The 27,994-nt window shown below is 36.7% G+C and overlaps 2 protein-coding genes across 4 annotated transcripts; both read left to right on the plus strand.

The window, feature by feature from the left end:
- The first annotated feature begins 1,093 nt into the window (after positions 1 to 1,093).
- Positions 1,094 to 2,769, plus strand: LOC130554867 (inhibin beta C chain). The gene is made up of 2 exons (XM_057334743.1): positions 1,094 to 1,420; positions 1,657 to 2,769. Exons 1-2 carry the CDS (start codon positions 1,117 to 1,119, stop codon positions 2,382 to 2,384), a joined length of 1,032 nt encoding a protein of 343 aa, XP_057190726.1. The 5' UTR covers positions 1,094 to 1,116; the 3' UTR covers positions 2,385 to 2,769.
- Positions 2,770 to 10,673: 7,904 nt separating this feature from the next.
- crtc1a (CREB regulated transcription coactivator 1a) lies at positions 10,674 to 27,951 on the plus strand. Of its 3 annotated transcripts, none has more exons than XM_057334001.1 (14): positions 10,674 to 11,121; positions 13,345 to 13,461; positions 13,561 to 13,698; positions 13,888 to 13,949; positions 14,206 to 14,300; positions 14,711 to 14,796; positions 14,877 to 14,920; positions 15,545 to 15,756; positions 17,986 to 18,122; positions 18,623 to 18,796; positions 20,204 to 20,308; positions 21,828 to 21,914; positions 22,869 to 23,049; positions 23,235 to 27,951. In XM_057334001.1, exons 1-14 carry the CDS (start codon positions 10,996 to 10,998, stop codon positions 23,384 to 23,386), a joined length of 1,716 nt encoding a protein of 571 aa, XP_057189984.1. In that variant the 5' UTR covers positions 10,674 to 10,995; the 3' UTR covers positions 23,387 to 27,951. The 3 variants fall into 3 exon arrangements, with proteins under 3 accessions (XP_057189984.1, XP_057189985.1, XP_057189987.1); XM_057334002.1 differs by having other exon boundaries at positions 10,676 to 11,121; positions 13,573 to 13,698; XM_057334004.1 differs by lacking the exon at positions 20,204 to 20,308 and having other exon boundaries at positions 10,676 to 11,121.
- The last annotated feature ends 43 nt before the right edge of the window (positions 27,952 to 27,994 follow it).

A 27,994-nucleotide genomic window follows, 5' to 3' on the forward strand; every position in this document is an offset into this window, starting at 1 on the left:
TTTAGTTTTCTTAATCAGATGAGTTTAAAATAATGTTGAGTGTTTTGTAATGTAGTTTATATAAACTTTAAATTATAAACTAAATGCATTGGACAATTTTGTGTGTTCTAAATGCCCAACGAATGGTTTTAACCTGTGGCAATAACAACAACCAATATAAAATACAACAAGTATTGTCTACTTAAAAAAAAATACATATAGGCAATAGTTTATATTTAGTCTGTTGTTCTTCCTAACGCTTGAGGTTATTCCTAAAATACATTCATTAAAGGTGTGTCTCGTTTTTTTAGACTTCTTTTGTTTGGCCAAAAGATTACTCAACATTGCTCTCTTGGATTTCTGAGGGGATGAATGCCTCAGTGTTTGTCCGAAGCATACCTTACCGAAACCCTTTAACACACTTTTTTTTTTTTACAAAAGAAAGAGTCATCTGAGCATGTGACACTCCACACGTGACAGGTTTCAGCATTACTGCAAATTATCATTATCAAATTTGGTTAGTTTTTCATAATTTTACTACTGTTTGTAGCTTAGTTGTGCTTCTGTACATAGCACCATGTGTAAACAAACGTTGTGTTGACACAAAACTAAAAATAATTTACAAAATGAGCTCAGTGGAACAGAGACCACACAGTCCTTGATAAACCCATATTTCGAGTCAGTGTAGTGATTATGCTTTGAAAATAATAGATGTTAATGTTTACAAACCCAACTTTGGTCCACTTCACAGAGTGCTATATATGTAGTATTACGTGGACTGCATAGTTTCCTATGCTTAAGTCATCTTCCATGACTCCATATTGCTTGTTGTTACATCATGCTCATAATTACTACATGAATATTTTCCTGTAGTAAATAATTAGGATGCTTTGAAATATTAAACTTAATTTACTTTTGTTTGTTTGGGTATTATTTCAACATTATTTCTGATTTCTTTTTGAACATATGATGTCATGGTGAAGGTAATATTCTTGCAAGTGCAGTTTGAAGTGTGGGAGTACAGCAGCGATTCTCATTGGTGGGGCGTGGCCAGTCGAGGTATAAATAAAAGCATGCATGGAATTTCATTCATAGTATCAACCAACACAAAGATAGCACAAACAAACAGAACCTACCATGCAGAATTTAGTCGCACTTTACTTTCTCCTTTCTGTCTGGGTTGTATTCTTTACTTCTTGTCTTGGAGAGGAGAATGAAGAAACATACAGAGCCCTACAGCTTGAGGCTCTGAAAGCGAGTATTCTAGAGTTCCTGGGGCTGGACGCTCCACCTGGAGCTGGTGAAAAAGCTTCTCATCAGGACCTGGTTAGGATGTTTCATCAATACAGGAGAATACGACAACTCCTTAGAGGAAACTCCACGCAAGAAGAGAAGCTTCAGGGGAGAACAAGAGCCTCCACAGTGCTCTTTCCAATCACAGGTAAGCTTACATTACAGTGTTATTATGTAAATTATGAGTAATAATGTAAGTTATTATACCATTTATGTGTGGACTAAAAAACAACTAACTTAACTCTAACTTAAAACTACACTCTAAAAATGCTTGGTTCAGAAAAGTACAAACCCTTATTTGTTATAATTCATGTAAAAAGCGAAACACACACATCTTTAGACTTTGATTTGTGTTTTTATGGTTACTTTTTATTGTTATAACAGTTGAGCCTCTAAATTCTACGGATTTAAAGCAACAATGGTTGAGAGTTGCCTTCCATAAGGACTCCCGCATCAACAATGGACTGGCTCTTAAACAAGCAAGGCTGCGCATTCACAGACCACACAGGCATAAAACTTCAAACAGACCATGGCTTACAAAGAACATTCTGGTTAGAATGCACAAACCCTCTGGTTTTCAAACAGAGGCTGTGTTTCGCACAAAAGGCCTGACTACACAGGACGTTATGTTGGATTTAACAGGTGTGGTTGAGAAGTGGCTCAAAGACAGCAGTGCTGAGCTTTTAGTGGTTGAAATTTGCCTCAAAAAACGACCACTACATGCTAAATCCACACCACGCCTTAGTTTAAAACTTAACCAAGCAGCGAAGAGGGTCAGGAGAGCTCTGACTGCTGAGGAAGATGAAGGTCAATGCAGGAGGAGGTCGCTAAACGTTTCTTTTAAAGACATTGACTGGTCAGACTGGATCATCGCTCCTTCGGGCTACACGATGCACTACTGTGATGGTTCGTGCCCACATAATTACAAACCCGCCAGTATGCACACACAGGTAAAGTCTCGTCTATATCTCATGTCCAAGGGGACGGCGCCTCAGCCCTGCTGCGTACCAGCCAGCTATGAACCAATGGTTCTGATGCATTATGACAGTCGTGGAAAGTTAAAGCTCACACCCTTCAATGATTTGATAGTCAGCGAATGCCACTGTGCATGAACTGGATTGGAACATGCTTTTTAAAATAAAGAATGAATGTGATAAGAATGTGAAAGCATAATAAACTGTGAAGAGTTCTCACACACATTTGGTAACATTCTTTACATTTATGAAATGCATTTGGTTTATTCGTAAGCAAAATGCCAAGGGCCAAATGCCTACATTGAAATGTTGAAAGGTCAATGTATGTTTTACATGCTTTGCATACTGGAGATATTTATTGTAATTTATTTGGAAACTCGTTAAATGTGTTGCGAGTTTGAATCATGAAACCTTCTGTATTTTTTTCAAAGAAAAATATTTTCCAGAAATAACAATTGCTGTTCTGTTAAAAGCAATTCTTGACTGTAAGATGAAAAATGAATATCCTCATATAAAGTATTGGTTTTACATAAACATGACTACCTCAATTTTCTTGCTCGTCCTATTCAATAGCAGAGAATAGCTCATCAGTATGAGTCATCTGTGTGTGACTCACTCTTATCATGTACCTTTGTGGATGCACACTTTTCCACTTATGGCTTTAAGAATGGAAATAACCTTTCAAATATTCCTTTTACAATATTTGCTCAATTGCAGATAATATCACAAGGTCAGGTGATGCCATAAACAAACTCCTTGAAACCATCTGTAACTGCTATACATTGACCTTGACCAGAGAGTCAACGGTCTCTAAAACAAACACATGAGAGAAGAGAGCTACACGACGCATCAGTGACTCAGTATTTCAATACTTACTATGTCACTGTGCCCCATAAACATTGGTCGATGTTTGTCTCTGCAGATTTTATTGACTCAAAATATTTTTTATTATCTGATATGTTTTATTACATGATACAATTATTTCTCTAGACAATAAAATATGATTTTGACCTTATACTTTATCCTTTATACATTGTATTACAATAGCTTTAAAAATAATGTCCAGCAGGCATCGGTACACATAAATTAGTTTAATGTTGTGAATTAAACATGATAAAAGTAAATTCAACCAATGGCCTGAAAAAGCAGATCTGATGTGCTCAAGAGAAATTTACATTATGAATAAGTTAAATAGACTTAAGTTGGGGCACTGCAAATTAGAGATTTATTAATTTGGGACATTCAGTCTGGTGGCTAAAGCTAATAATAAAGCAAAAAAATAATGTGGTGTTCCAAGATAATACCATGTAAATGCAAAGTTAAATCTCAATCTGAGATAAAATTGCTTCTCATGTACTTTTGAAACACACACTCGCAGGCACACACAGACACAAATAAACAAAAATGCATGAGACGCAATGACAAACAGGTTAAACAGCAATTCATAGAAACTAGATATTATAATTGACAAACAAATCTCTGCCTATGACACTTCTCAAGGTTCTTAGTGCTGCAGAAAACCTCCTTATTTGCTCAGGTTCCTTATATTTTATTTGCGATTGTGAAAGTGACATTTTCAACTGTTTCATCCTTCCAGAGTTCTTTGAACTTTCAGAGTTCTGATCTTCCAATGAGTCGGACTAAATTCACAGCTGACATAAAGATCAAAAGGCATGTTTAAAAATCGCATATGTGTTATGGTCACCTAAACAATTAAACTTGATATTAGATTTTGTGTTTGCAAAATGTGTCCTTTTATGTTCCCTTTGAAGAGGCTCTTGTGAAAGGCTTGGTGTTCATTTTTAACGTCTTAATTATTATGTTTTGCTGTTTAACCTGTTTTGTCACTAAACTGAATTAAAATGGCTCATGTATGTGCCAGGGCATTTTATGAATCACGTGGGTTCAAATGTTCTTGCTTACAATATTAAGATTTTTTTAACCCTCTGTGAAGCGTATAGTCTTGTTTGACATCATGGTGTAAATTATTGTATCGAACACTTTCAGGATTAATACTGAACATAACATTTTTTAAACATCCGGCACGATGTACAGATCTTCAGAGTACTCTGGGTTTGGCTGGTAAAGGGCAGGATCATTACTGTAGATTGCTTCATTTGAATCACACTGAAGGTACACATCATGGGGTCTAAATGAGAGCAAAAGTAAAATTCAGTCCTCTGATAAATGTGCATGCAAAAATATCACTATCAATCTCTCCATATTGCATTAAAATACTCACACTAAGACAATCATTTATGGTATTTTACAACTCTGTAACTCTTTTCTCTCAATATAATATTGCGGCAAAACAGAAACTCCTATCATGTAACAGTCTGAAATGCTAAAATACCTGGGAAAACACTGTTATACCACTATTACAACACATTCATGATGTCACAGTGAGCTTGCAAAACTGACAGCAAATAACTATAGGAAATTCTGTTTCTGCCTAATATACTTATCACAATACCCCCTTCACCTGGATTCTCATGATCTCCATTTCTGAAGTTTAGGAATGACTTGTACTTTGCACTTTACCTGTGGATGTCCTCACTTTGTATGGCACTTCTCTGTAATTCGTGAGGAGCAGACTGTCCCCTTTGAAAGTTCTCATAGATTGGGCTCAGCGGTGGGGGCTGAAGTCCTCCGGCGTATCCACTGTAAGGAGACTCTCTGGCTTTAGCATCATGGCTCTTATCTTGGCTCTGTAGTTTATTCGATACTTCAATATCAACTGCTTGTCTGCGGCGAAACCAGAAAATAGCCGCTATCCCCACTATCAGTAAAGCCACAAATAATATTGGCAAACCGACAGCAAGTCCCAGCGATGATTTGCCCTCAGAGAATACTACAGTCACTGTAGAATTAGCTTCATGATTTTCATTTACAGGCGTGGTCTAAAAAATAAATCGGATGTTATTGTATTGATAATCAAACATTTACATAAATTCTGAGACCAAAGAGAAAGTCTGATATATACACTGGAATTCATAACATTGAAACTGAATTATAGTAACTTAAATTAACCTAATGTAACTAAATTGTAAATCATAAAAATAACCTTACCATGATGTGTAGGTGTAGCTTTATCACCTGTCTATATCAAGGCAGCTGGCAAATGGTTGAGCTGCCGTTTAAAGTTTCTTTTGGCTGAAAGTTCTTCAAAGTTCCTCTTTCAATACAGCAGTCATGCAACCTGGAAATTAACACCCCCAGACAATCATTCTTCCTGTGCTTCAAACTTAACGTCCAGTAAACAGCTTCCATTTGATATAAAAAGACGCAAATTTGGTTGAAGTTATTAAAAGATAAAACAGATCATAGTTGAATGTAGCCTACTCTCAAAGTAGTCTCGTATAGTAAAGTCCTTGTATCAATTACAAACCTTGTGTTTAAATTATGAGTTTGTTACACACCACTCACAGCAAAGTGACAGAAATAAAAGCAGATTCAACTAAAGCTCAACCATCATAAAAAAATCTTTTTTATGAGAGTTTTCAGATGGTGTGGTTAACGCTGATAGACATTTCAGACATGCTCTGTGAAAAGGAGGAACTTAGTTATGCTAACACTGCAAGACAAACGGACATCAGTAAATGTAGTTTTTGCTCACAGTAGGATTTTTTGTAGATTCGTGTACACTGTGTGTGCGCCTAAAAGCAGTGGTGTAAAGTATTGGAGTAAATGTACTTAGTTACTTTACTTAAGTATCTTTTTGGCTACTTTGTAGTTGTACTGAGTATTAAAGATATTAGCAACTTTTACTCTCTACTTAACTACATTTTTGAACAAGTATATGTACTCTTTACTCCAATACATTTGTAATGACTAATGCAATTACACATTACATTTTGCATGGCACCTATCTTATAATTAATATTGCCATTCACAGGGCATTGAAGGTACTACAATCTTGTGGATTTTGCCATAACTTACAAAAACTTGTCAACATGGCTTCTTTATATGAATATGAGTGCAGTATCAGGTAGATGTCAATCGCTGGCGGTTTATACATGGTTAGCCCTAACCCGCTATTTCTACAGTAATATATTGGCAACACTATTGCCAGCTAGTTACTGTAGGTCACACATCTACAAAAGCTCTTGTTTTTAAAACTAACTCTTCCTAAATGTGCTCTAAACATGTTTGCTCAAAATTTGACCATGTGGTGGGACTATTGCCATGAAGTGATGTAAACCAGTAAAAAGAATGTATAGTATTTCAATTTTCAAAAGTGCTCTCACACTATATAGACAAAATATTAACCTATAGAATGAGTCGGACACAGAGAAATGAACAATTCACATATGAATCTCAACAATGGTGACAATCAACTGAACAGCTTCATGCTGCAATGCATGCTGGGTACATAGTACAAAACTCATTCATGATTGTTTGTCACCATTGATGAGGTTTGTATGTCAAGTGTCTAACTGTGTCTCAATTGCAAAGAAAGATTTTCTGACAGAGATCTTTCCATTATAACATGTAATCACTTTACCAAACATATCTTAATAAATCTTAAATGCTATATTATTATTATTTAATGATTGAATTCTTTCAGATGTATCTTCAGTTACTAAGCAAACATAAAGTTGCGGTTCCTGTAAAGTCCCTTTCAGTGTTATTGTATAAGTGTACATTTTAAAGCTACAAGAAAGTCAAAGAGTCCAACCAAAGCAAACACTGATCGCCATAATGGTGACTTAAAACATAATTGAACCACTATGAACTAGAGTTAAATCTCAATAAGATCTTACACAGATGACAGATATAAAGTGAAAGTGGTGTCTGTAATATGTGAAGATGTTATTGATGTTTGTGTTTAATTCTCCTCTGGTGAAATCTTGACAGATTTATTGTGTTCATCTGTTATTTACACTTGTTCATCTAAGACTGTGTGACTTAAGTGCGTTAATAGATTCTTTAATAATGTATCTTCAAACAGCCATTGCAGTAGTTTACTGTAAAACACCTACAGTAACTAGCTGGCAACAGTGTTGCCAATATATTACTGTAGAAATGGCAGGTAAGGGCTAACAGTGTATGTGAAATGAGGACATGACTGCAGCTGGCCATGAGGCCCAAACCAGCATGTCCAGTGCAAAAAGGCTTTGACTTTTTAATTCTACTTAACATTATTTTATTTATCCGTTATATTGAAGAGACCTTTTTGAAGGAGTTTGGTTTACTTATGAGCACTTGAGCTTAAATGAGACTTGGGTGTTTGTAATGACGTAGGTTATGGTGTCGACCATGATTTGTGCCATTTTGAGGTGTTCAGTCTTATTATGATTTAAGAAAATAAATGCGATTGCTCTCCTCACGAATCATCTGTTTCTTGTTTTTCACTGACGTGTCTCTTAAGTGTTGAGGACTATAGTGCTGCTTTGAGCCTACATTCAGTATGAGTAAAATACTCAAGTACTGTTAAAATCAGATACTCGAAGACTTTTACTGAAGTCGTTTTGGAATTGGTGACTTGTAACTTGTAATGGAGTAATTTTCACTGCAAGGTATCTGTACTTTTACTTAAGTATGGTTTTCAGGTACTCTTTACACCTCTGCCTAAAAGTAAAATAATGACAAAGTAATGTCAGTTGAAATCTCTGTCCTGATCACTTGTGTACATCTCCCCCTGCTGTTGAAAACTGTGCACCTGCATCTAAATTAACCTCTATGTTTGCATGATTGTTTATTTTGGTAGTGGACTGAGTGCTATGATGATACGCAGTGTAACTATTTTGGAAATAATAAATCATTTACCATTATTTTAGCTTACCTGGTAAAAGCATATCAAAATGAAGGTCATGGGTTAAATTCCAAGAGAGCCCAGTGATAACGTGTACCTGAATGCACTTGATGTCGCTTGGAATAAAATGGGATGAATATAAAAGAATCTACATCAGTTGCCAGTGAAAAAAATACTCAATTCTCATTTAGGCGTATAATTGTAAATTGCTTTTTACATTGCTCTTGTTTTTTTTGCACGGTGTATTAAGTAGGTCAAACAAAACAAACAGCTACTTTTATACTTAGGGAGCCAAAACTCAGAAACTGGATTTACCACTGTTAACTTTACCCTAAGCCAAATAAACAGGAGCTGTACAGGTTCTTCTGTACCAGTGTGTCATTTTTTGGAGGATCTATTGACAGAAATACTATATAATATACATAACTATGTCTTCAGAGGTGTATAAAGACCTTACACAATGAAGCGTTATGTTTTTATCGCCTTAGAATGAGCTCTTTCTATCTACATACACCGCAGGTCCCCTTACATAGAATTCACGATGTTGTGTCTACAATAACGCTAAACAGACAAACTGCTCTACAGAGTGCGTTTCGTAAACGTTATCTCCTTCAGCAAAGAAGTGAAAACATGATGACATCTTAGTTCTGTGTCAGCCACTGTGGTGCTTTGAAATTGAGGGGGGAGGGTTGGAGTGAGCCATTGTCTGCAATTTACAACCTCACCGCTAGATGTCGCTAAAAATGACACAATGGTCTTTTAATCATATGACACGGCTAAAACGAATATTATCGTTTGTTTTAGATGTAATGCATTGTGTATACACAATTTAAGTTTCAAAAACGCTGTATTTTCCACATACCGTGCATGTTTGTATCTCCTCTTTGCTCCGCCTCTCTGAAACGCGTGGATTTTTTACAAAGCTCATCGCTCTGAAAAGCGAGGTTTGCTATGATTGGCCAGTTAACCAGTGCATAGTGATTGGTCGAATACTGCAAGCGTGTGATGGAAATGTAACGCCTCTTACCATATTTGGAACATCATGTTCCAAAGCAATTGTACTGTCAGGTACGCCCACCTTACTTGAGTATGCATTTGGGCGGTCTTAGTCAAGTCATACCACGAAATGATGTAGATTCGTGGGGCTGTGGTTACACGAGGCGTTTCAGGCAGGTCTGAGCATTCACTTTTAGATAGTTCAATTCAATTCAATTCAATTTTATTTATATAGCGCTTTTCACAATGTGCATTGTTCCAAAGCAGCTTTACAGGAGCAAATAAGAAAAACACAGAAAGGTAAAACACAGCACAGTTCATGGTGTTTATAGACCAAGCAAGATCATTATAATAAATAATATCTAATAAATAAATGAATAAATAAATAAATAAATAAATGCAGTCTCCCGGTGAGCAAGCCAACACTGCACTGCTCTGTTAGAATGCATTGCTCTATAGAATGCATCTATATTCACTGCTCTGCTAGAAGATAGAATGCATCTTTTGTTCTGACACTTTAATTTGTGCAGTTTATACGTGCATGGGCAACTTATAACACACCAAAGACACAGAAAAACACGTATTCACGCCATATGACCCCTTTAAGGCTTTTAACTGATACAAGATCCACCAAAATAACTAAATTACTAATTTAGTTAAGAGACTGTCTGCATCCTGCATGGGTGTAAAATCATGGTCTGTTGGCTGCTGAAAGGAAAAGCTGTGGAACATGTGACACACATGTTGTGAAACAGTTAGCCTATTGTTATCTAAGCTATCTTAAACGCAACTTCTCTATTTCTCTATTCAAACACTCACTTTTACAACAGCACCCAGTAGATGCTGTGAATGACTTCCTTTCACACATTACATACTGTTGATATTGTTTAATTTGATCCTCATGTTATCTATGGGGTCAGAGAAACACCAAGACTCCTTTAAAGGACCAGTATGTAATTTTTGGAGGATCTTTTGTCAGAAATGCAATATAATTAACATAACTATGTCTTCAGAGGTGTATAAAGACCGTACATAATGAAGCGTTATGGGTTTTTTTTTACCTTAGAATGAGCTATTTCTATCTACATACACAGTGGGTCCCCTTACATGGAATTCACCATGTTGTTTCTACAGTAGCCCTAAACGGACAAACTGCTCTACGGAGTGCGTTTCATAAATACGTTATCTCTTTCTGGAAAAAGAGTGAGCGATTGGTTGCAATTTGCAATCTCACCGCTAGATGCCGCTAAAACATTACACACAGCACCTGTAATAACTTCAAACGTCCTCTATTCAAATTCTACAGTAAACTAGCAAGTTAACTTTGTTTTAAATCATGATTATAACAGTTGTCCACAATGACAAAAGTTCAGTTGAGCCATCAAGTGACAAATATCAGTCAAGTTGTTTGTTAAAAACATGTATTGACCACTTCGGATGACGTAGGCTAAACAACGCTGGTTCAACGCTGGTCCAGAAGAATGTTTCAGTTTTTTTACAAACACAATGAACAAAATACAACCAACAGAACATTTATAACCGAATCAAAATGTTAAACTAATATATTTAGGAATAATTATGTAAGATGTCAAATAAATAAATAAATAAAAATGAAACCGGAAGTGCCTCTGGTCTGGACCAGTGTTTACATCTTGCCAAATGATCTCTCCCTAAATTCATACGCTTGCTAAGATTTTCTGAAAGGGACATCAGCACAATTACATTTTTCAATGTAATTTTGCTGGGAACAAATTGGCCTCAAACAAATGCACTACATTAGACAACAGTGCATTCAACAATCTTAGAAAGAAAGTCAGAGAAGCATAATTAAAAAATCTAAAAGGAAAACACTTGCAACGATAGCATTCGTGAAACTGCGTTCGTCCTCCGAACTCGCGCGTTCCAGATGTGCGTGTTTTCGCTACACCCACTCGCACGGAGGCGCGCACGCAGCAGCGTCTATAGACGCTGAAGCAGAGCGGAGCACAAGAGTAAAACATGGCGAACTCGAATAATCCGCGCAAATTCAGCGAGAAGATCGCGCTGCACAACCAGAAGCAAGCGGAGGAGACAGCTGCGTTCGAGGAGGTGATGAAAGACCTGAGTATTACCCGGGCGGCCCGCGTAAGTATATGTTTTCTCTTGTAATGACAGCGTTCATTATCGTTCTTATGGTTTCTGTTGATACGACGCGCACGGAAGCCGCCTGTCGAGACGTAAACAATAACAAACGCCCCTTTCTGGTGTGCGTTAATCTCTGGGGTTGATTAACGGATAGCCGTATTGACGCCGTTATAAACATACGGTCACGACGAGGCCTTATAAAAGTTGCCATGCTTACAGCTGCAGTGGATCATTGCGAATGGATTGAGCATGTGTGTTTGACAGCCCACATTAGTCGCTCACCATTATACATATGCACTGTGATCAAGGCCATATCCGTGTCACGTCTGTAATGCGCAATTTGGCATCTAAGTATTCGTTTCAGGTGTCGTTTTTAACTCAGGATGTTGGTCTAGATATGTGTATTGGTGTTTCTACTATGTGCTCAATAAATGTTTTAAGCAGTAGATGTATTTGCGTTGTTCAGCATTCTTTGCTCTGCTCTGCTCAGCCCAGTTTCACAACACTCCTGTTCAGTAACAAACTGTGATGACAGGACAGTCATGATGCTCTTTGTGAATAATGGTCATAGTTTTTTATTGAGCTTTGCATTTTCTTCGTTGATTCATTTCTTCATATATATTTAATCTGCCACTGTATGAAGTCAGTACTGTATGAATCATTCCATATAGTCTGACATTAGTAGAAGGCAGCTCTAAAGCAATATATTAGACAGCAATTAGTTAAATCAAACTGGTTTGGTTATGTAGCATTCTTTTAACATAAATCCATGATGTCAAAAGGGTTTTCAAACTTTGATGCCAAGCACCCCCAAATACCCCCGTCCTAAAATGCATATCCATATATATATTGATATATTTTTGTATAAAAAAATCTGTTAGATAAATAAATGTGATATTATAAGACACCGTATTCTATATTTATAGAAATAGTGGATGTATAAAACTAAAGAGAAACATTTTCAATTCAAATTTATTTGAACTTTCACAATCAATCTTTGGTTTTACAAAGAATACTGCCTTGAGTGAATTAACCTCAGTGAGTAAGATAAAATGGTGAGAAAAACTCACTAGGAAGATAAACATATATAAACAATTCTTGAAAGTATGCATAAGATAAACATTTATAAAAAATAGAGCATATATAATAGAGAACAGGAGTGAATGTTAAATGATGAAATACAATTGATCTAAAACTATAACTGTGAATCCTACTTTTACAAAGTCAGGCTTAATCTATTCTCATGCATACATGCAATTCTGTAGGCACGGCCATAGGGCTGTCACGATTATTAAATAATCGTCTCATCGCGATGGTTTCAGATCATCGCAATTATTGCACATCTCTGTAGAAGACACTAGGGAGAGCTGTAGTGCCTGCATGTTACATATTTTAGTGTATTTATTGTAACTAAAGCATTGTAATAACTGTAAAATGTACCACCACAACACAATGAAAACTAAAGCATATACCATAAAAATAACCTGCAGTACAATTTAATATTATTTAAAATAATCTCAGTGTGAAAACCAGTCTACCAAAATTTCATTAACATAGAAGTAAAATTTTATTGTAGTCTTGTAATTGAGAAAAAAACAGACTAGAAGCTTTTCTATGACTGATAGCATTTTAATGGTGGCTTCACTCCTGATCAATTTACTTAATTTACAAGTATTTGGCGGTTGTATTCTTGACAGGTAAAAGCCTAAACCTTAAATATATGATAAACCAATATTTTCTGATGTATTTCCAAGAAAAAAAAACATATTTTTTATATTCAGAACAATATGGTCGTTTCAAAGCTGAATCAAAAACGTATGAGAATTAAATGTCAAAGCTCTAAAACAGACAATTAATCGTCATAATCGCAACGATTTACTAGACAATTAATCGTCAGCCAAATTTCATAATCGTGACAGCCCTAATCCCCCACATGATTGGGCTCAGTGGAATTGTTTGTGTAATTTATACACATACACACTCACACTAGGTTAGACAGATTACCTCCTGAAACAATCTGGTGCAAAGTGCCATGCTGAATAACACATTGAGGACTGTCCCCTGTGGGGTAGGAACCTATAACCTTTTCGGTCACTCATTAACTGCCTCAGTGCAGACAACCCCTTGCTAGAATCAATAATCATAAAGCATTAAAAATGTTTGTTAAGCTAGGCAGCTGGGAAGTTATTGTCAGTATTTCTTAGTTTATCCTTTTTTTTGCAGTTACAGTTACAGAAGACACAGTATTTACAGCTTGGTCAGAACCGAGGTCAGTACTACGGTGGCTCTTTGCCAAATGTCAATCAGATTGGAAACAACTCCATTGACCTTCCCTTTCAGGTGAGAAGAGCTCTGTTACGCACAATAAAATGTAACAGATGGTATGCATGAATAAAAGTGAAATGTAGAAATGGTGCTATTTTTGGTTATTTGGTATAGACTCCTTTTCAGAATTCCGGGTTGGACACAAGTAGAATGACTCGTCACCATGGGTTGGTGGACAGGGTGTATCGAGACAGGAATCGCATCACATCCCCACACCGCAGACCCCTCTCTGTGGACAAACACGGACGTCAGATATCCTTTATGAGTCTATTTATGCATGCAGATAGGCGGGGAACCTGTGAGAAACTGAATTGGTACCCTGTTGTTTGGTTTGGGTAGCATACAAAAACAAACTTTCGTTTTTTTTAACATTTGTGTGGCTGTTTAGATTTGATCGGTTTTGCATTCAGACAGTATGATTTCCTTAATGTTGATTCTCACATTGATAGCTGCCCATATGCTTCGGTGTATCTGTCACCACCACCTGACACCAGCTGGAGGAGGTGAGAGTTGATACTGTTTGCATGTGCTGAAGATCAAACGTATGTGCAGAGCTTGCAAGACAGAGAAACTGATTCATTTAATATCTATAATTACATATATCCTTAAAACGGGTTAGTTTTCAGATTAATTGCTGATTTTGTACTATGTCAATAGATTCCGACACAACATTTTATTTAAATATGTGCTGCCAATCTATTGTTTAAGTTCTCTGACTTTGAACATGGTTCATTATTGTTTTCTGTGCTTGTTTTGTAGGACCAACTCAGACTCTGCCCTGCACCAGTGCACTTTGAACCCAACCCCACAAGATGGGTTTGCAGGAGGTTCTCAAGATTTGCAGCCAAAACAAGGTTTGTAATGTATTTAGTTTGTGTTTCTTCCTCTAGTCTAGAATACTTGTAATAGTGTAAGCATTATAATTAACTGTAAAGGTCTTTGCACATACAGTCCGAAATTTTCGTATGCGTTTTTTCGTATTTGGCGCTCGTTTGTACGGTGTCTCTGAATTGTTATAAAAGGCCACTCAAAATGCTTGCTACGGATGCGAAAACGCAGAAAATTGAACCCGGTCCGAATTTTTTTATGACGGACGAAAATATCGGAGGAAGTGTGTAAATGTGATTGACACAACGTGAGGTCGTATTTATTTTTTAACGTGCGGAAATTTCGGACGCAAATTTCGGACTCAATGTGCAATGGGCTTTACTTGTAGAATTGTCTACACACTTGTTTCAATGTATGCTTTCATCCCTCTCTGTAGTTCTTTTTCTCACTATGCCAGGAACAGGGGAACCAGAGAGTGACTTGGACAAAGAGGGTCAAAAACAGATATGGGATCATAAAAAGGTATACTTGAACAACCGTGGCTTTACTGTAGTTCTGTCTGTTCATTTATTGATGTTTTATTATTTTTATTATTTTCATAGAATACATCATCAAGGCCCAAATCAAACAAAATACCTGGAATTAAGTAAGTTTGGTTTCATTCCATGTTCATCTGATAGATCAGTAGATAACCGAGGATAATTTTGTGAAGTTCTGTGGGTGCAGCTATTCATATGGAGTCTTGGAGAGAGTTTAATGCAGAATTTTCTGGGGGGGAAAAAAACGGAAAAAAAAATTTTCTTTTTGAATTCGCCTGTAAAGTTTAGGTGAATGGAACGGCCTTGCTGCATCGCAGTTGGTGGTTACAAGGTAAAAGGGTCATAAAAGCAAACTATTATCAGAGCCCCCCTCCCTCCAAGGTTAGCTAAAAAGTCAATAGAAGAATTCTTCAGTACAGTGACTAAACCGCTTTTGTGTGCAAACAGCTTGTTTACCATTATGGTTTCTGTAATGATACAGACGAGGAGGTTGATAACTCTACCTAACCAACATAACCATCTGGACATAGTACAATAGTTGTGTTCGTTAGCACTTCCTATCTTGTTGCAGCTGAAAACACTCTGACAGCAGTAGACTCAATACTTTACTGGTCATAGATATAATTAAGTCGATGACATTATATCTACTATGACATGCCTTGTTTGCAAGAAACTTTTTCTGTTGAGGCACATCCAATTACTATTAACAGCCCTCATGTTCCTTTTCCCAGCATATTTCCATCTCCAGATCAGGAAATGACTGCATCTCTAATCCCAGCGGCGCACAACACGGGCGGCTCCCTGCCAGACCTAACCAACATCCAGATCCCCCCACCTCTCCCCACACCTCTGGACCCTGACGACTCCTCCTCCACTCTCAGTGCCTCCAACAGCACTGGCAACCTGGCCAACGCTCACATGGGCCTCACTTCTGCCAGCCAAGGTGGTTCCACTAACCATATGCAATATCTACGCAACCATAAGATTATACAGTATAGGTTTTGTGTATGTAAAGATGTCTATCATCCTGAAGGGCTTTATTTTGGGATGATGACTGACTGATTGTACCTGATATTTACACACAGGCTAGCCAAATAAGTAAATACATTTAAAAAGTGTTAAAAAAGCAAAAATGATTATGTGAGAAGATAATGAAATAAGAGAAGGCTTCAAGAGACATAAAACTAGCTGTGTAGGTGATTGACACTGAACGCTGGCCAAAACTACAGTTTAGCTGACATAAAAAATATTTATCCCTCAGGTACCCCTATTTATCCTTTGGTCACTTATCACTGAAACATTTAAATTCTTTACTTTTTTTTGGAATGGTGCAAACCTTGGCGACTTTTGTGGCACTTGCTATGTGCAGAAAATTATGGATGTGATTCTTAAAGGCTAAATGGTCCTCTTGACTACCATAGGAAATGAATGGCAAACAGGAAAGAAGTTTAATGTCCCATTGACTTAGTTTGTGGCACTTGAATGCAAACTCAAAAATTAATAATAGAACAGGCTAAATTATCCTTAAAAATATCCTTTTTATTTCTGACTGCCATAGGAAATGAATGGGAATAGGAATAGTTTTGAATTATAATATGATTATATTAGATAGAAAAATAGACAATAATTATTGCATAAATAATACATAAAACCACCAAATTCTCAAAAAATCTAAAATATTAAAGGGGTCATATGACACGGCTAAAGCGAATATTATCGTTTGTTTTAGATGTAATGCAATGTGTATACACTATTTAAGGTTCAAAAACGCTGTATTTTCCACATACCGTGCATGTTTGTATCTCCTCTTTGCTCCGCCTCTCTGAAACGCGCAGATTTTTTACAAAGCTCATCGCTCTGAAAAGCGAGGTGTGCTATGATTGGCCAGTTAACCAGTAGTGATGGGTCGAATACTGCAAGCGTGTGACGGAAATCCAACGCCTCTTACCATATTTGGAACATCAGGTTCCAAAGCAATTGTACTGACAGGATGTAAAGGATTGGCAAGGTTTTTTGTAAATATTATGTTCAACGGTTAAAAACTATAGCTAACTGTTTTACCTTTTATATACGATGTTATAAAGATTTGCCGTTAGTGATCAACCAGTGTTACACCATGTCTCGTCGCGACTCAACAAAGACAATAAACCCCATTATAAACACGACATTTGTTGCCTCTAGTTGGAACATAATTACTGATTATTAAGACTTATGTTGTCTTTTTTCACTTTGCGTGCATGTCTGCATTTGCAGATCACACAAAGAAACAACATGCGCTACAAACACACGACAAACTCAACTCGCGTTAGTCCGTAACAAAGAAAATATGAAATATATGAAAAATATGAACAATGAAAATGTACTTACAGGCTGCGAATCTGAAGCGCCAAACTGTCCTTGCGAAGTTGTAATGGTTGGAATTTCCCCACCTTTTAACAAAAGCTTTCGTGCACAGCCGGCCTTGATCTCTCCCAGGTTCATGAAGCAATCATCTGTGAAATGCGCTGCACACACTTGAATATTCGGATTGTACTGTTCTGGAACAGTATTGTAAATAAAATGTAACCATTCGATTTTAGTTGTCTCATCTTTTGGAAGGGCAAACAAAGAGGCTTTCTTTTCGCAACGAAACACACAGCGTCTCCACGACATGGCTGCGGCGGCGACGATACAATGAGATTTACAAGTACGCCCACCTTACTTGCGTATACATTTGGGCGGTCTTAGTCAAATCATACCACTAACTGACATAGATTTGTGGGGGTGTGGTTACACGAGGCGTTTCAGGCAGGTCTGGGTGAGCATTCGCTTTTAGATAGAATGCATCTTTTGTTCTGACACTTTCATTTTTGCAATTTTACGTGTCTAATACATGCATGGGCAACTTATAACACACCAAAGACACAGAAAAACACGTATTCGCGCCATATGACCCCTTTAAAGAAATTACAAAAATATGTTACACTGATTTTACTCAACATCATGGACCGACATTTCTCAACTTTCAGATAAACCTGTACATATTAGATACATATTAGATTAGTCCTGTCTGTTTGTAAAATGTCAGTAACAATGTAACCAACATGTGTTGCTGATTTTCACATTAACATTAAAAAGAATCAAAACAGAATTTACTGTGTGCGTTCTAAATGTTGACGTTTCTTCACATCAGCCCGGCCCACGGTGACGGTGAGCATTCAGCGCCGACACGAGAATGTGGTTCCTCTTATTCTCAACACAGACTCCCAGCTGCATCAGAGTCTCCAGCAGCTTTCTCCCACCCTCTCTCCTCCACTGTCTCTAGCTCAGGTAACACTGCTCTTACACCTTCATCTGCTGAAACCATCTGTGTGCAGTTATTCAGGTTGGTGTTACAGAAAGAACATTCAGTTCTTCTTCCTCTTCAGCTGTCTGGTCCAGAAGGTTGTGTAAGAGAACACGCATTAATACTTTGCTGGTGTAAGTGTGAGGAATGACAGGCAGTTCACAATGCATCCTGCCAGCTCTGCAAAAGACTATTGGATTGATACCAACGTTTTCAGCTGTGGTACTGTAGTAGAGATGTTTATACATTGTTTCTTTTTTGGCAAAGAAAACTTAAGTGTGAAGTGTTAGTTGTGGCAGTTCGATGTGATATATACACGCAGATCAGTTGTAGATGTCTTGCAACAGTGCTCACATATACTTTGTAATATGCTACATTAGAATGCATAGGAGACGCAGATGCGGAAATGTAAATCTGCATCAGTTGAATAAAATAGCATCTTTCACAGGCTTTGAAAGACTCAGTCTGGATCTCTGTTTAATAGGCGGTGACGATAGACACCATGACGCTGGAGCAGCAGTTAGCTCAGTATGCTTTCTTCAGTCAGCCGTCCACACAGATGGGAGTCAGTGGACTTCCTCAGCTCCAACAGAACACTCAACTGCCACCTGCCTCAGTCAGCCAGACACAGACCTCTGGGGACATTGACATTAATACGGTAAGATCACATTTGAACTCAACCTTTAGCTTCTTTGGTGTTTGGCTTTCTAGTTCTGGAGTGTCAAACGAAATGAGAATTGATACTGTAGATTTAACTACATTTAAAATACACCACCTGTCAAAGGGGTCGATCTTATTTTTTCTTTCTATTTTTCTACATTTTTGATGAATACTAGTCAGAAGTAAGTGTATGGGAATTGAATGGGTGAAGAAATGATAATCGTTCAACTTTATTGAATCAACTTTAACAATCCTTTGCTACACTCTCAACCAACTTTGAGCTTTTAAAACCATATTGTAGGTGTTTTCATATATGATTGCCACCATCATTTTTTTCTGAGACTGTCAAGCACTTACATATGAGCCCTAAAGGCACAAGATGTACGATTTTTGCATCAAATTGGGAGGTCTGATGGAATTTCACTTCGTTAAATTTAGTTAGTGAGTAGTAAAGCTGTTTGAGCATAAACCACATCTGCCAACACACACTCTAAGCGGTAGACCAATCACAAAAGACTGGCTCAGTTTGACCAATCAGAGCGTTTCAGAAAGAGGGACATCATAGAACCAGGAACTTAACAGCCTGTTTTCTGAGAATCGAGATGATGGTGTAAAACAGGTGAAATGTGTAAAATATAAAGGATTTTTCGAAAATCAAAACATGAACACCTATTGATTAGCACATCATAGCATAACAAAGACTTTGAAAAATAGGCAAAATATGACCCCTTTAAAATATTTGAAACACAATAGCAGTGTTATATATTTTCCTCAGGTGTGTACTTACAATATCCCAAAAAATGTTAAAAATGTAAAATGTTTTTAACAATGTTTTTCCAGTGTTACGACCTTGCTCATTGCGTTATCCTTTTGTTCAGTATTTTTTATTTAATTTTATTCAATGCTCCTTTACAGCGTTATCAAGCTACACCTTTGTTGTTTTTTTTAATATGTGACCTTCTAGCAGCAAAAATTACATATTGTGCTTTTAACATCATGATTTTAATAGCAAGAAACACAAATTTAAAAATGCCTTCAGGCTTTTTACTGGCAGTGTAAATCATGTATTTTACCAACTTTGTTTTTGGTGCTTAAGCAATAAGCACCAATTAAACTCTCTTTGTTTTGAACATTTGCTTAGCCTTGACAGAACTCGACCTGATATCCTGGTCTCTTCATTACAGTTTCTTTTTTTGAAGATGCAGCCGTTTTGTTCTGATTACAGTCATTGTCCTGATGACAGGGTGCTGGTAGTGTAATTGAAATCTCATAGTTGAATCTCATTTTTGTCAAACTTTTTTGTTTTAAAGACACAGGCCTTGTAACCCTGACACTTCATGACAGTTCCCTTTCAGAGGTCCCCTACAGGGGCTCTGGTGGTCTAACTTGGTGTTGTCCTACATAGGCTTCTTCCCTCCAGCAGTACCGCTGTAGGGTGGGGTCTTCGGCCAATCAGTCTCCGACTTCTCCGGTCTCCAATCAAGGCTTCTCTCCGGGGGGCTCGCCTCAAGTAAGGGCGAATCCAGCAGCCTCTGCTTCCTCCCTGTAGTTTGTTTTGTTTGGAGCCGATCTGGAAACTGTCCTTTTAGCTGCTCTGTGTGTCTCAGTCCTGTCCTGTCCCCAGTCTCTCTGATCCCGGCTGCTTTGCTGTGTGTCTGAGCTCCACTCAGTTTTTGTGTGTATCGTGATGAGTAGCGAGATGGTTTAAATGTACTCGGTGAACGTCCCATTCCTGTTAAACTTTCTCTCACTTACTCATATGTATTGTGTATATTGACCTACTACTGAGTGTCAGTTTGAAGCTTTTAACAATTGTGATCCTTGAAATTAAAAATGAATGTAACAACATGTGAAAGATTTGAAACGTGAGTTCTGTTATATTGTGTCTTCAACAGGGGTCTGCAGGGGGTAATTATAGTTCAATTGAATTTTAAGATGAGTTTTATAATTCATCTAAAGTTCAGCTGATTGTTTTTTTGAGAATTCATATAAAATTCCAAATGGAAAACTATTTTCTTCATATTCAGGAAGTAATATTCAGGCACACTTTCCTCAACATTAGAGACTTGTTGTGTTCTCATTGGTTAATCATCTCCTTCCTGTTGTTCTCTAAAAGTCATTATAAAACGGTCAGTTCTGGTCCTTGATTCTGATTGGTTGAGCCGAGTTCTAAGCCGATATAAAATACCCCGATTTATAACGGCTGACCGCATTACATAGCCTAAATATCACTTTATTTACTTTATTTTATGAAACCTTGCTACGCATATGGAATAACCATTTTATAAAAGCAATAAGCCCTGCAAAGCAGTGGGTTACAGTGCATTTTATAACAGGGGGTTTTAGGCAATCCGCTTCACTGTAACCCACTGCTTCTTGGGATTTATTGCTTTATTACAGATGAAGGTCTGAAATAATAATTGCAGTTTGAGCTAGACAACATGACATGGTAATCTGAGATCTTACAGTACATTCAGGTGTTTATTCATCTGTTCCTCAATGCTTTATCAACATTTTTGTATATACACATGCACCATGTGTTTATGGAAATGGCTGGTTTCATGTTGATACACTTATTTTTCTTGCATCATTAATTGTAATGAAAAACTTAAGTTTGTGAAATGTGAAGTCTGATATGAGCTTCTATATTGTTTTAAATGGATTGTTTACCTAGAAATGAAAATTCTGTCATTATTTTCTCACCCCTAAACGGTATACATTTAGTTATTGGAAGGAAGGCTATATAAGGAAGATATTGGGAAGAATGTTAAAACTATAGTTTCTACTATAGTAGGAAAAACTGTATAGCTAAAACTATATAAATCTACTATGGTAGTCAATGGTGACCCAGAACTGTTGGTTTCCCAGATTCAACTTTTTGAACAACTTGACGGTGAGTAAATGATGACAGAATTTTCATTTTTGGGTGAAATATCCCTTTAAAGGCCTGTACAGTGAGAGTAAGTGGTCTCTACTGATAATCTTTAACCTCTTCACAAATGGTTATGTCTGATATGTTCTTGTTTTAGCACTCCTCCATTCTGGGAAGTGTCTTTGGTGATGCGTTTTATGACCAGCAGCTGTCTCCCCGGCAGACCAGCGCTTTGTCTCAGCAGGTGAGACCACTGTGTCCGGTATAAATAACCTCACTTGTTCTTGAGCTGTTCCGGACCATCAGTGGGATTATAAGCCACAGGTCACACATGCATATAAAGCAATGTTAAATTTTACTGGAGCTCTAGGATTCCTCCAACCTTCTAGGATCCGTTTTGTCTAGATATGAGAATTATTGTTTTCCTTGCCTCTTACATGTATTGGGCACTAGAGGGCAGCTGAAAGCTTTGAGATTATCATGCCTAGGGTTTCTTTTTTTCTGATAAAGTAGAGAGCACTTATTCATGCCCAAGTTGTTTTTAAACCCATGTTTTTTTAACATCAAAGGTGGGAATTTTAGGAATGGTGAAACTGCTGTTTTCTGTTTATTAGAAGTTGTACAGACCACATTTTATGCTGCTTTTTTTCTTTATTTTTTTAAAGTTTGATAGCATCAGTTTTATTTTAAGCTATATATAGTTTGTGTTTTTAATTCTAAAAAAATGTGGGGCATGTTCATGGTGACAGCTGTTTACTGTAGCCAAGTGTATACATACTGTCACAATAAAGATTCAAGTTGCAGGGATAGTTCACCCAAAACTGAAATTTCTGTCATCGGTTCAAACCTGTAGGGCTTTATTTTTCCTGCAGAATATTTTAGAGAATGCTGGTATCCGAACAGTTACTGTACCCATTCAATTGCATTGGTTTTCTGTCCATTCAATAGAAGTGAATTGGTACCGCTGTTGTACTGTTACCAGCATTCTTCAAAATACCTTCTTTTGTGTTCTGCAGAAGAAAGAAAGTCATACAGGTTTGAAATGACAAGAGGGTGAGTACGTTTTTGGCTGAACTATCCCTTTAACCATTGACAATGGGACAAGAACAGCGTTTTCATTTTATGTTCACAAAATATGTTTTGCTTTTTGTTTTGCTTGCATCTTCCAAACCTACACTACATTCTTTTCAATCTTTAGCTGGAGCAGTTTAACATGATTGAGAATCCCATCAGCTCAAACAGTCTTTACACAGAGGGATCCACTCTAAACTACTCGCAAGCCGCAATGCTCAACCTGACCGGTAGCCACGGCAACCTGCAGGACGCGCAGCAGCTAGGCTATAGCAGCCATGGGAACATCCCCAACATCATTCTCACAGGTATTGCACCTGCCTAAGTCAGATATTGCATAATGTTGCCTGTAGCTTTGTAGTACATATGCTTGAGTAAATACCAGCAATGTCAACATCAAGGAGGATTTGAGATTCAAGTTTAGAGTATTAAATTGGTCATTTTGTAGTCACATTAGCCCCCCCGGCCTACTGAAAGATCTACTCCCTGACAGGTGACATGAGCTTTGACGGAGACTCCCAGTTCCCCTTGGATGAGCTGAAAATCGACCCACTAACGCTGGACGGCCTGCACATGCTCAACGATCCCGACATGGTTCTTGCAGACTCCGCCACAGAAGACGCTTTCCGAATGGACAGGCTGTAATCTTTTAGGTATATGATATTCATTTGTCCTTTTTTTAGATCGGTATCAAGTTTTCACAGCGTGTCCTAACCGATTCTCAAAGCCCACCTTTAAGGAAGGTGTGTGGTGGCTGTGATGACTGAGCATGTTCTCATAGAAAAACTCTAAAAGTCTAAACTAATGAATCAACCTTTCAAAGACGCAGCCCATAATTTCTTAGGATTATTCTGACACCTTTAACACTACATGACTGAATAAATCTGTATTCTCCCTCGATTCCCTTCCATATGTCCTTCCGTTTTTATTTTCTGTAGAAGTCCTTTCTACTCCCCTCCAGTGTCATTCATATATTTGCAGCTCACCTTTTACAAACTTGTGTTACATGCCACTTTGTTTTGACTACAGATATTTATTTATGCACTTTTATACTTGCATATGCCACCACATTGTTTGCCATGGGTTGCTTTTATTATTTATATTCTTAAACAAGTGTTGTGTGACACCAAGAATGGTTAGAAAGGAGTGTTAATCCTCCCCGTTTTAAGGGCAGTACTGATGTCCTCATGCATGAAACACATTTTACACATGAACACTAATGTACTCAAGGACAGCTATGTTTCTTCAGTGTGGTCGGAGTATATGATTGTAATCTGTCATAAATGTCTAGTTTTGTCACACTGTAATGAGATAATGGTTCAAGTTCAAATGAATCTGGTTGAAAAAAAATCTTTATATCACACATGCTTAATATGGTACACAATTAGATGTGCAAAATATGCACATGCTTACACACCATTGCACTAATTAAAAAATTAAGCAGATCAACTGCCTCTCAATCAAACATTTCATTTTGGACCTCTGTGTAGTCTGCATGTAACTGTAAGCACAGTCATGTTTACTATCATTGCAGTGAACCTGATACAATCAAAATAATGCTGGCATTACTTACAGATTACGTTTGCTACGAAAGAAACACGAAGACACAGTACATCATTATGATGTTCGTTTGCATACATGTATCAAAACTAGTCACTGTGATAACCAGATTCTGCCTTACACTGAGAAGATTCAGTATTTTGTCAGTTCCGTTCTGTGAAGATTCTCTTGTATTTTGTTAGTGAAATGTGGTACTGTAAATTTAGCTGTAATTTATTGTGACTTTGGTGCACTGCGCTCATTTGTCTTTTGGTTCTCGTGACATCATATGCCCAAAGGGGGAGGTTTAGTACTCTTTAAGTATTACTTTTTGTTTGTTTATTTGAAAATCCTATCATGTTTGTGTTTTCTTTAGTTCTCGATTTTTATACTCTTACCACTTTTATAAGTGTAAGGATTTTGTTTACAAAACCTTTAAAAAGAACATTAATACAATGTTTAAAGTAAATAATGCTAAATATAAAAGTATATATGTTTAAGAAATTTTGTTTCTCTAGTCTACATATAAAGGGATAACCAGATTTGGAAAAACCCTAAATCTATGCAAAGTATAATCAAATGTTCTAACACACAAAAACTACTAAAGAATAGCTCAAACAGAAGTATTGCTTTTACAGCATCTAAAGATTCTGAGTCAGTGCAGCTGAATTTTATGGATGCATGGATTGCTTTATTTTCAGCAAAGTGGACAAAAGAGCAGCGGAAAATGCATGAAAAATGCTTTTAGATCTCCACTTTGTAAGGGGTTCATCCCATGATTGCACCATGTAAATTTGTAACCTGTGTACAAACTTAAAGCATGACCGACATGTGCTTTGTCACAGACAATTGTATTCATGAGGATCATGCTGTGTATGTTAAAAATGTAAAATACTTGAGGGGAAGGATGTGTCAGGTAAACAGTTACTGTTATATTCCTTTACTTGACTGCCTAATGGAAAGTTCCAGAATGTATTTCATCACATTTTATGTAGGACCAAACATATTATGAGCTAGCATTATTTTGTTACTGTGACGTGAACTTTTCCATGTGCATCAGTGTGACGCCTTCATTTCACTTCGCATTGTACAGAGGCTCATAGCTGATCACCATCGCAAGTATTGGTGATTTGTAAGCTGTTCACTCTTAGCTTTCTTTGACATTTTTTCACATCTGTATCTGTGTAGTCAGCGTTTATGTGAACTTCTAACGAGAGTAGATCACTTCTTACATTTACTTGGCACTTTAATCAGTACTCGGTCTCTTTTGCGTACTTTTTACACCCCTCTGAGTGACTGTTAAGTGCACTGGGTCTATTTCCCCCTATGTTTGGCCGACTTTGCCTTCTACTATAAGACAAGTATTTTTGAAAACGTGAAAAGTGTCTGTTGTGTATTATGATTTTATACTTGGTCAATGCTAAAAAAAACTTTATGTAGTTTTAGGAAAGTATGAAAGTGCCCCGATATTAACAAAATGCATTAAAGAAGGAAGGTAATTTTTCTGTATCTCAATTCACCATCTTTGTAAAGCTTTCATCTGTGGATTAAAGTGTATCATTACCATGAATTGAAGCAACCCAGTACTGGCCAAAAAAAGGAGAGCATGAAGAAAAAAAGGTCTTTCATCATTGAAACTTATTGAGTAACTAATGTATACACAGCCTTCATGTACATAAATGCTACACTAATACTATATTTTAAAATCTAAGATTAGAGCGTAAAATATAATGAATATTTAATATATATATATATAAACAAAACAAACAATATGGAACTATGTTTTTACATTTTAAAATGCTTGAAGTGGACTCTATACTGTCCCTTTGTTCAAGGGTTTCTAACTTTCCTCTAACTCATGGTTTAAATAAACATCTGTGTCCATTATCAAGTGACATCACACTTCTAGCCAAATTTTAAGAATCCCTGCTGCAGATTTACATGCAGTATTGCTTTCTATACACTGAACTTTGTTAAAGCTTTGTGAAATATTATCCTCTTTTGTCTTTGTTTTGTAGTGTTTGCAGTAGATCTATTAGTTTCTGGCAGATGTTGTTTTGTTTTGTTTTGTTTTTCTTATGTATGTGCATATGGAATTTGATGTTCAAGTACTGTCTCATGCTCAAGGTCTGTTGGCTGCAATGTAGATCTGTGGTTTCTTTGCTATGGTTGCTTTATCTGCTCAGTTCTTAGATTTACAAATGTATTTTTCCTGTAAGGCAGTTTACTACAGGTTTAATTAAAAATATTGTCACAAGTATCTACATAATGCAGGTAAAAACCAGAATACGTTGTTTACCAGAATACCTGGATATAAACTGAAGTATACAGAGTATTATAAAAAGGTTTTCTTTTGTACTTGATATCTTTCATGGGAAATACAAAGTGTTGAAGTTGTTTTCCCATACATTGATAAAGTATTGTCTATTTTCCCCCAATAGCAGATATGGTGTTTTTAATGGTTATATATTTTATGCATCAATGAGTGTGCCAATAGTTTTTTTTTTTCAAAATAACCCTATACAAAATAACTAGTTTCAACAACTTTTTTCTTTCTACTTTTCAAAAGTACTTTTAATCAGTCATTTCAATTAATCATTTCAATCATTTGCCAAAATGCCCTGTTCATAAGACCAGAAAATAACTTGTGCATAAAGTGTGCATGTATACGTTACCTGAATTCGTTCTGTTTTATCAACAAAGCCATTGGAAAAAGCCAAAAACGGTTACTTTTACCCTTTAATTATTCTGTTCAATTATTTTAATTTAATTATGCTCAGAGTAACTGTAGGTGCTTTTGCCTCATATGGATATTATTTTTACACTTAAATTAGGACACCCCTGTTTTAAAAATCTTAAAACAGTTATTTATACTGTATTATTTCTTCCTGGCCACCTATTTACATGAAATCTATATCACTTCAGCCTTTAACACGGAAAACTTTCTTTATATTGGGTGAACTTTTGCTGCATGGTACTGAATATTAAAATACCTGTAAGTCTTAATGTGATGTCCTGCTTTTTTGCAGTTATCAAGCTCTGAGTATATCTAAAATGCTATTACATCACTAAAACTCTTGCAACTGGAAGTATTTTCATATCAAGTGATTTTGTATTCTTTTGTTTTAACTACAAACATTTTTTTAAGGCGAGATGACATGGTAACAAAACCCAGTGGAATTAAAACACATAAACAAAACTTTACAATCCTGTTACAGTATGTGCATTTAATGAATGTGAACTACTGTCTTAGTAGTTCATATCTCTACAAAGGCAGCTAATTTCTATTTTTTCAATGTATGATGATTCAAATGTTGCACATACATTAGACGGCAAAGTTCAGACATTAATTAAATTTTTTGCAACAGGTCATCATGCCAAATATGCAAACCTAGCTTTCAGGAACAGCTTTGCAGCTCTGTGGTTTGTTTATCTGACCCTTTAAAATGAAAGAAAACCATGTTCCTCTTACTAATCGTTTTCTATAAAATATAGAAAGGAAAAAGGAGACTATAAAACGATGTGAGGTGTGTAGATGTGTGCTACTTATTTAAAACAAAATGTTACCAAGCTCAATTCCATTGTCCTTACTGTATTTTTCTGTGTGGAAGCTAAAGTCTTTGTACCTTTGCATTAATATTTGTTTATTGAATTGAATAAAAAATGTACAAATGAACAATTATTTGTCTGGTGTCTTGTTTTAAAATTAATTCA

The sequence above is a fragment of the Triplophysa rosa genome, linkage group LG5 (genome assembly GCF_024868665.1).
Source record: "Triplophysa rosa linkage group LG5, Trosa_1v2, whole genome shotgun sequence".
Classification (NCBI taxonomy): domain Eukaryota; kingdom Metazoa; phylum Chordata; class Actinopteri; order Cypriniformes; family Nemacheilidae; genus Triplophysa; species Triplophysa rosa.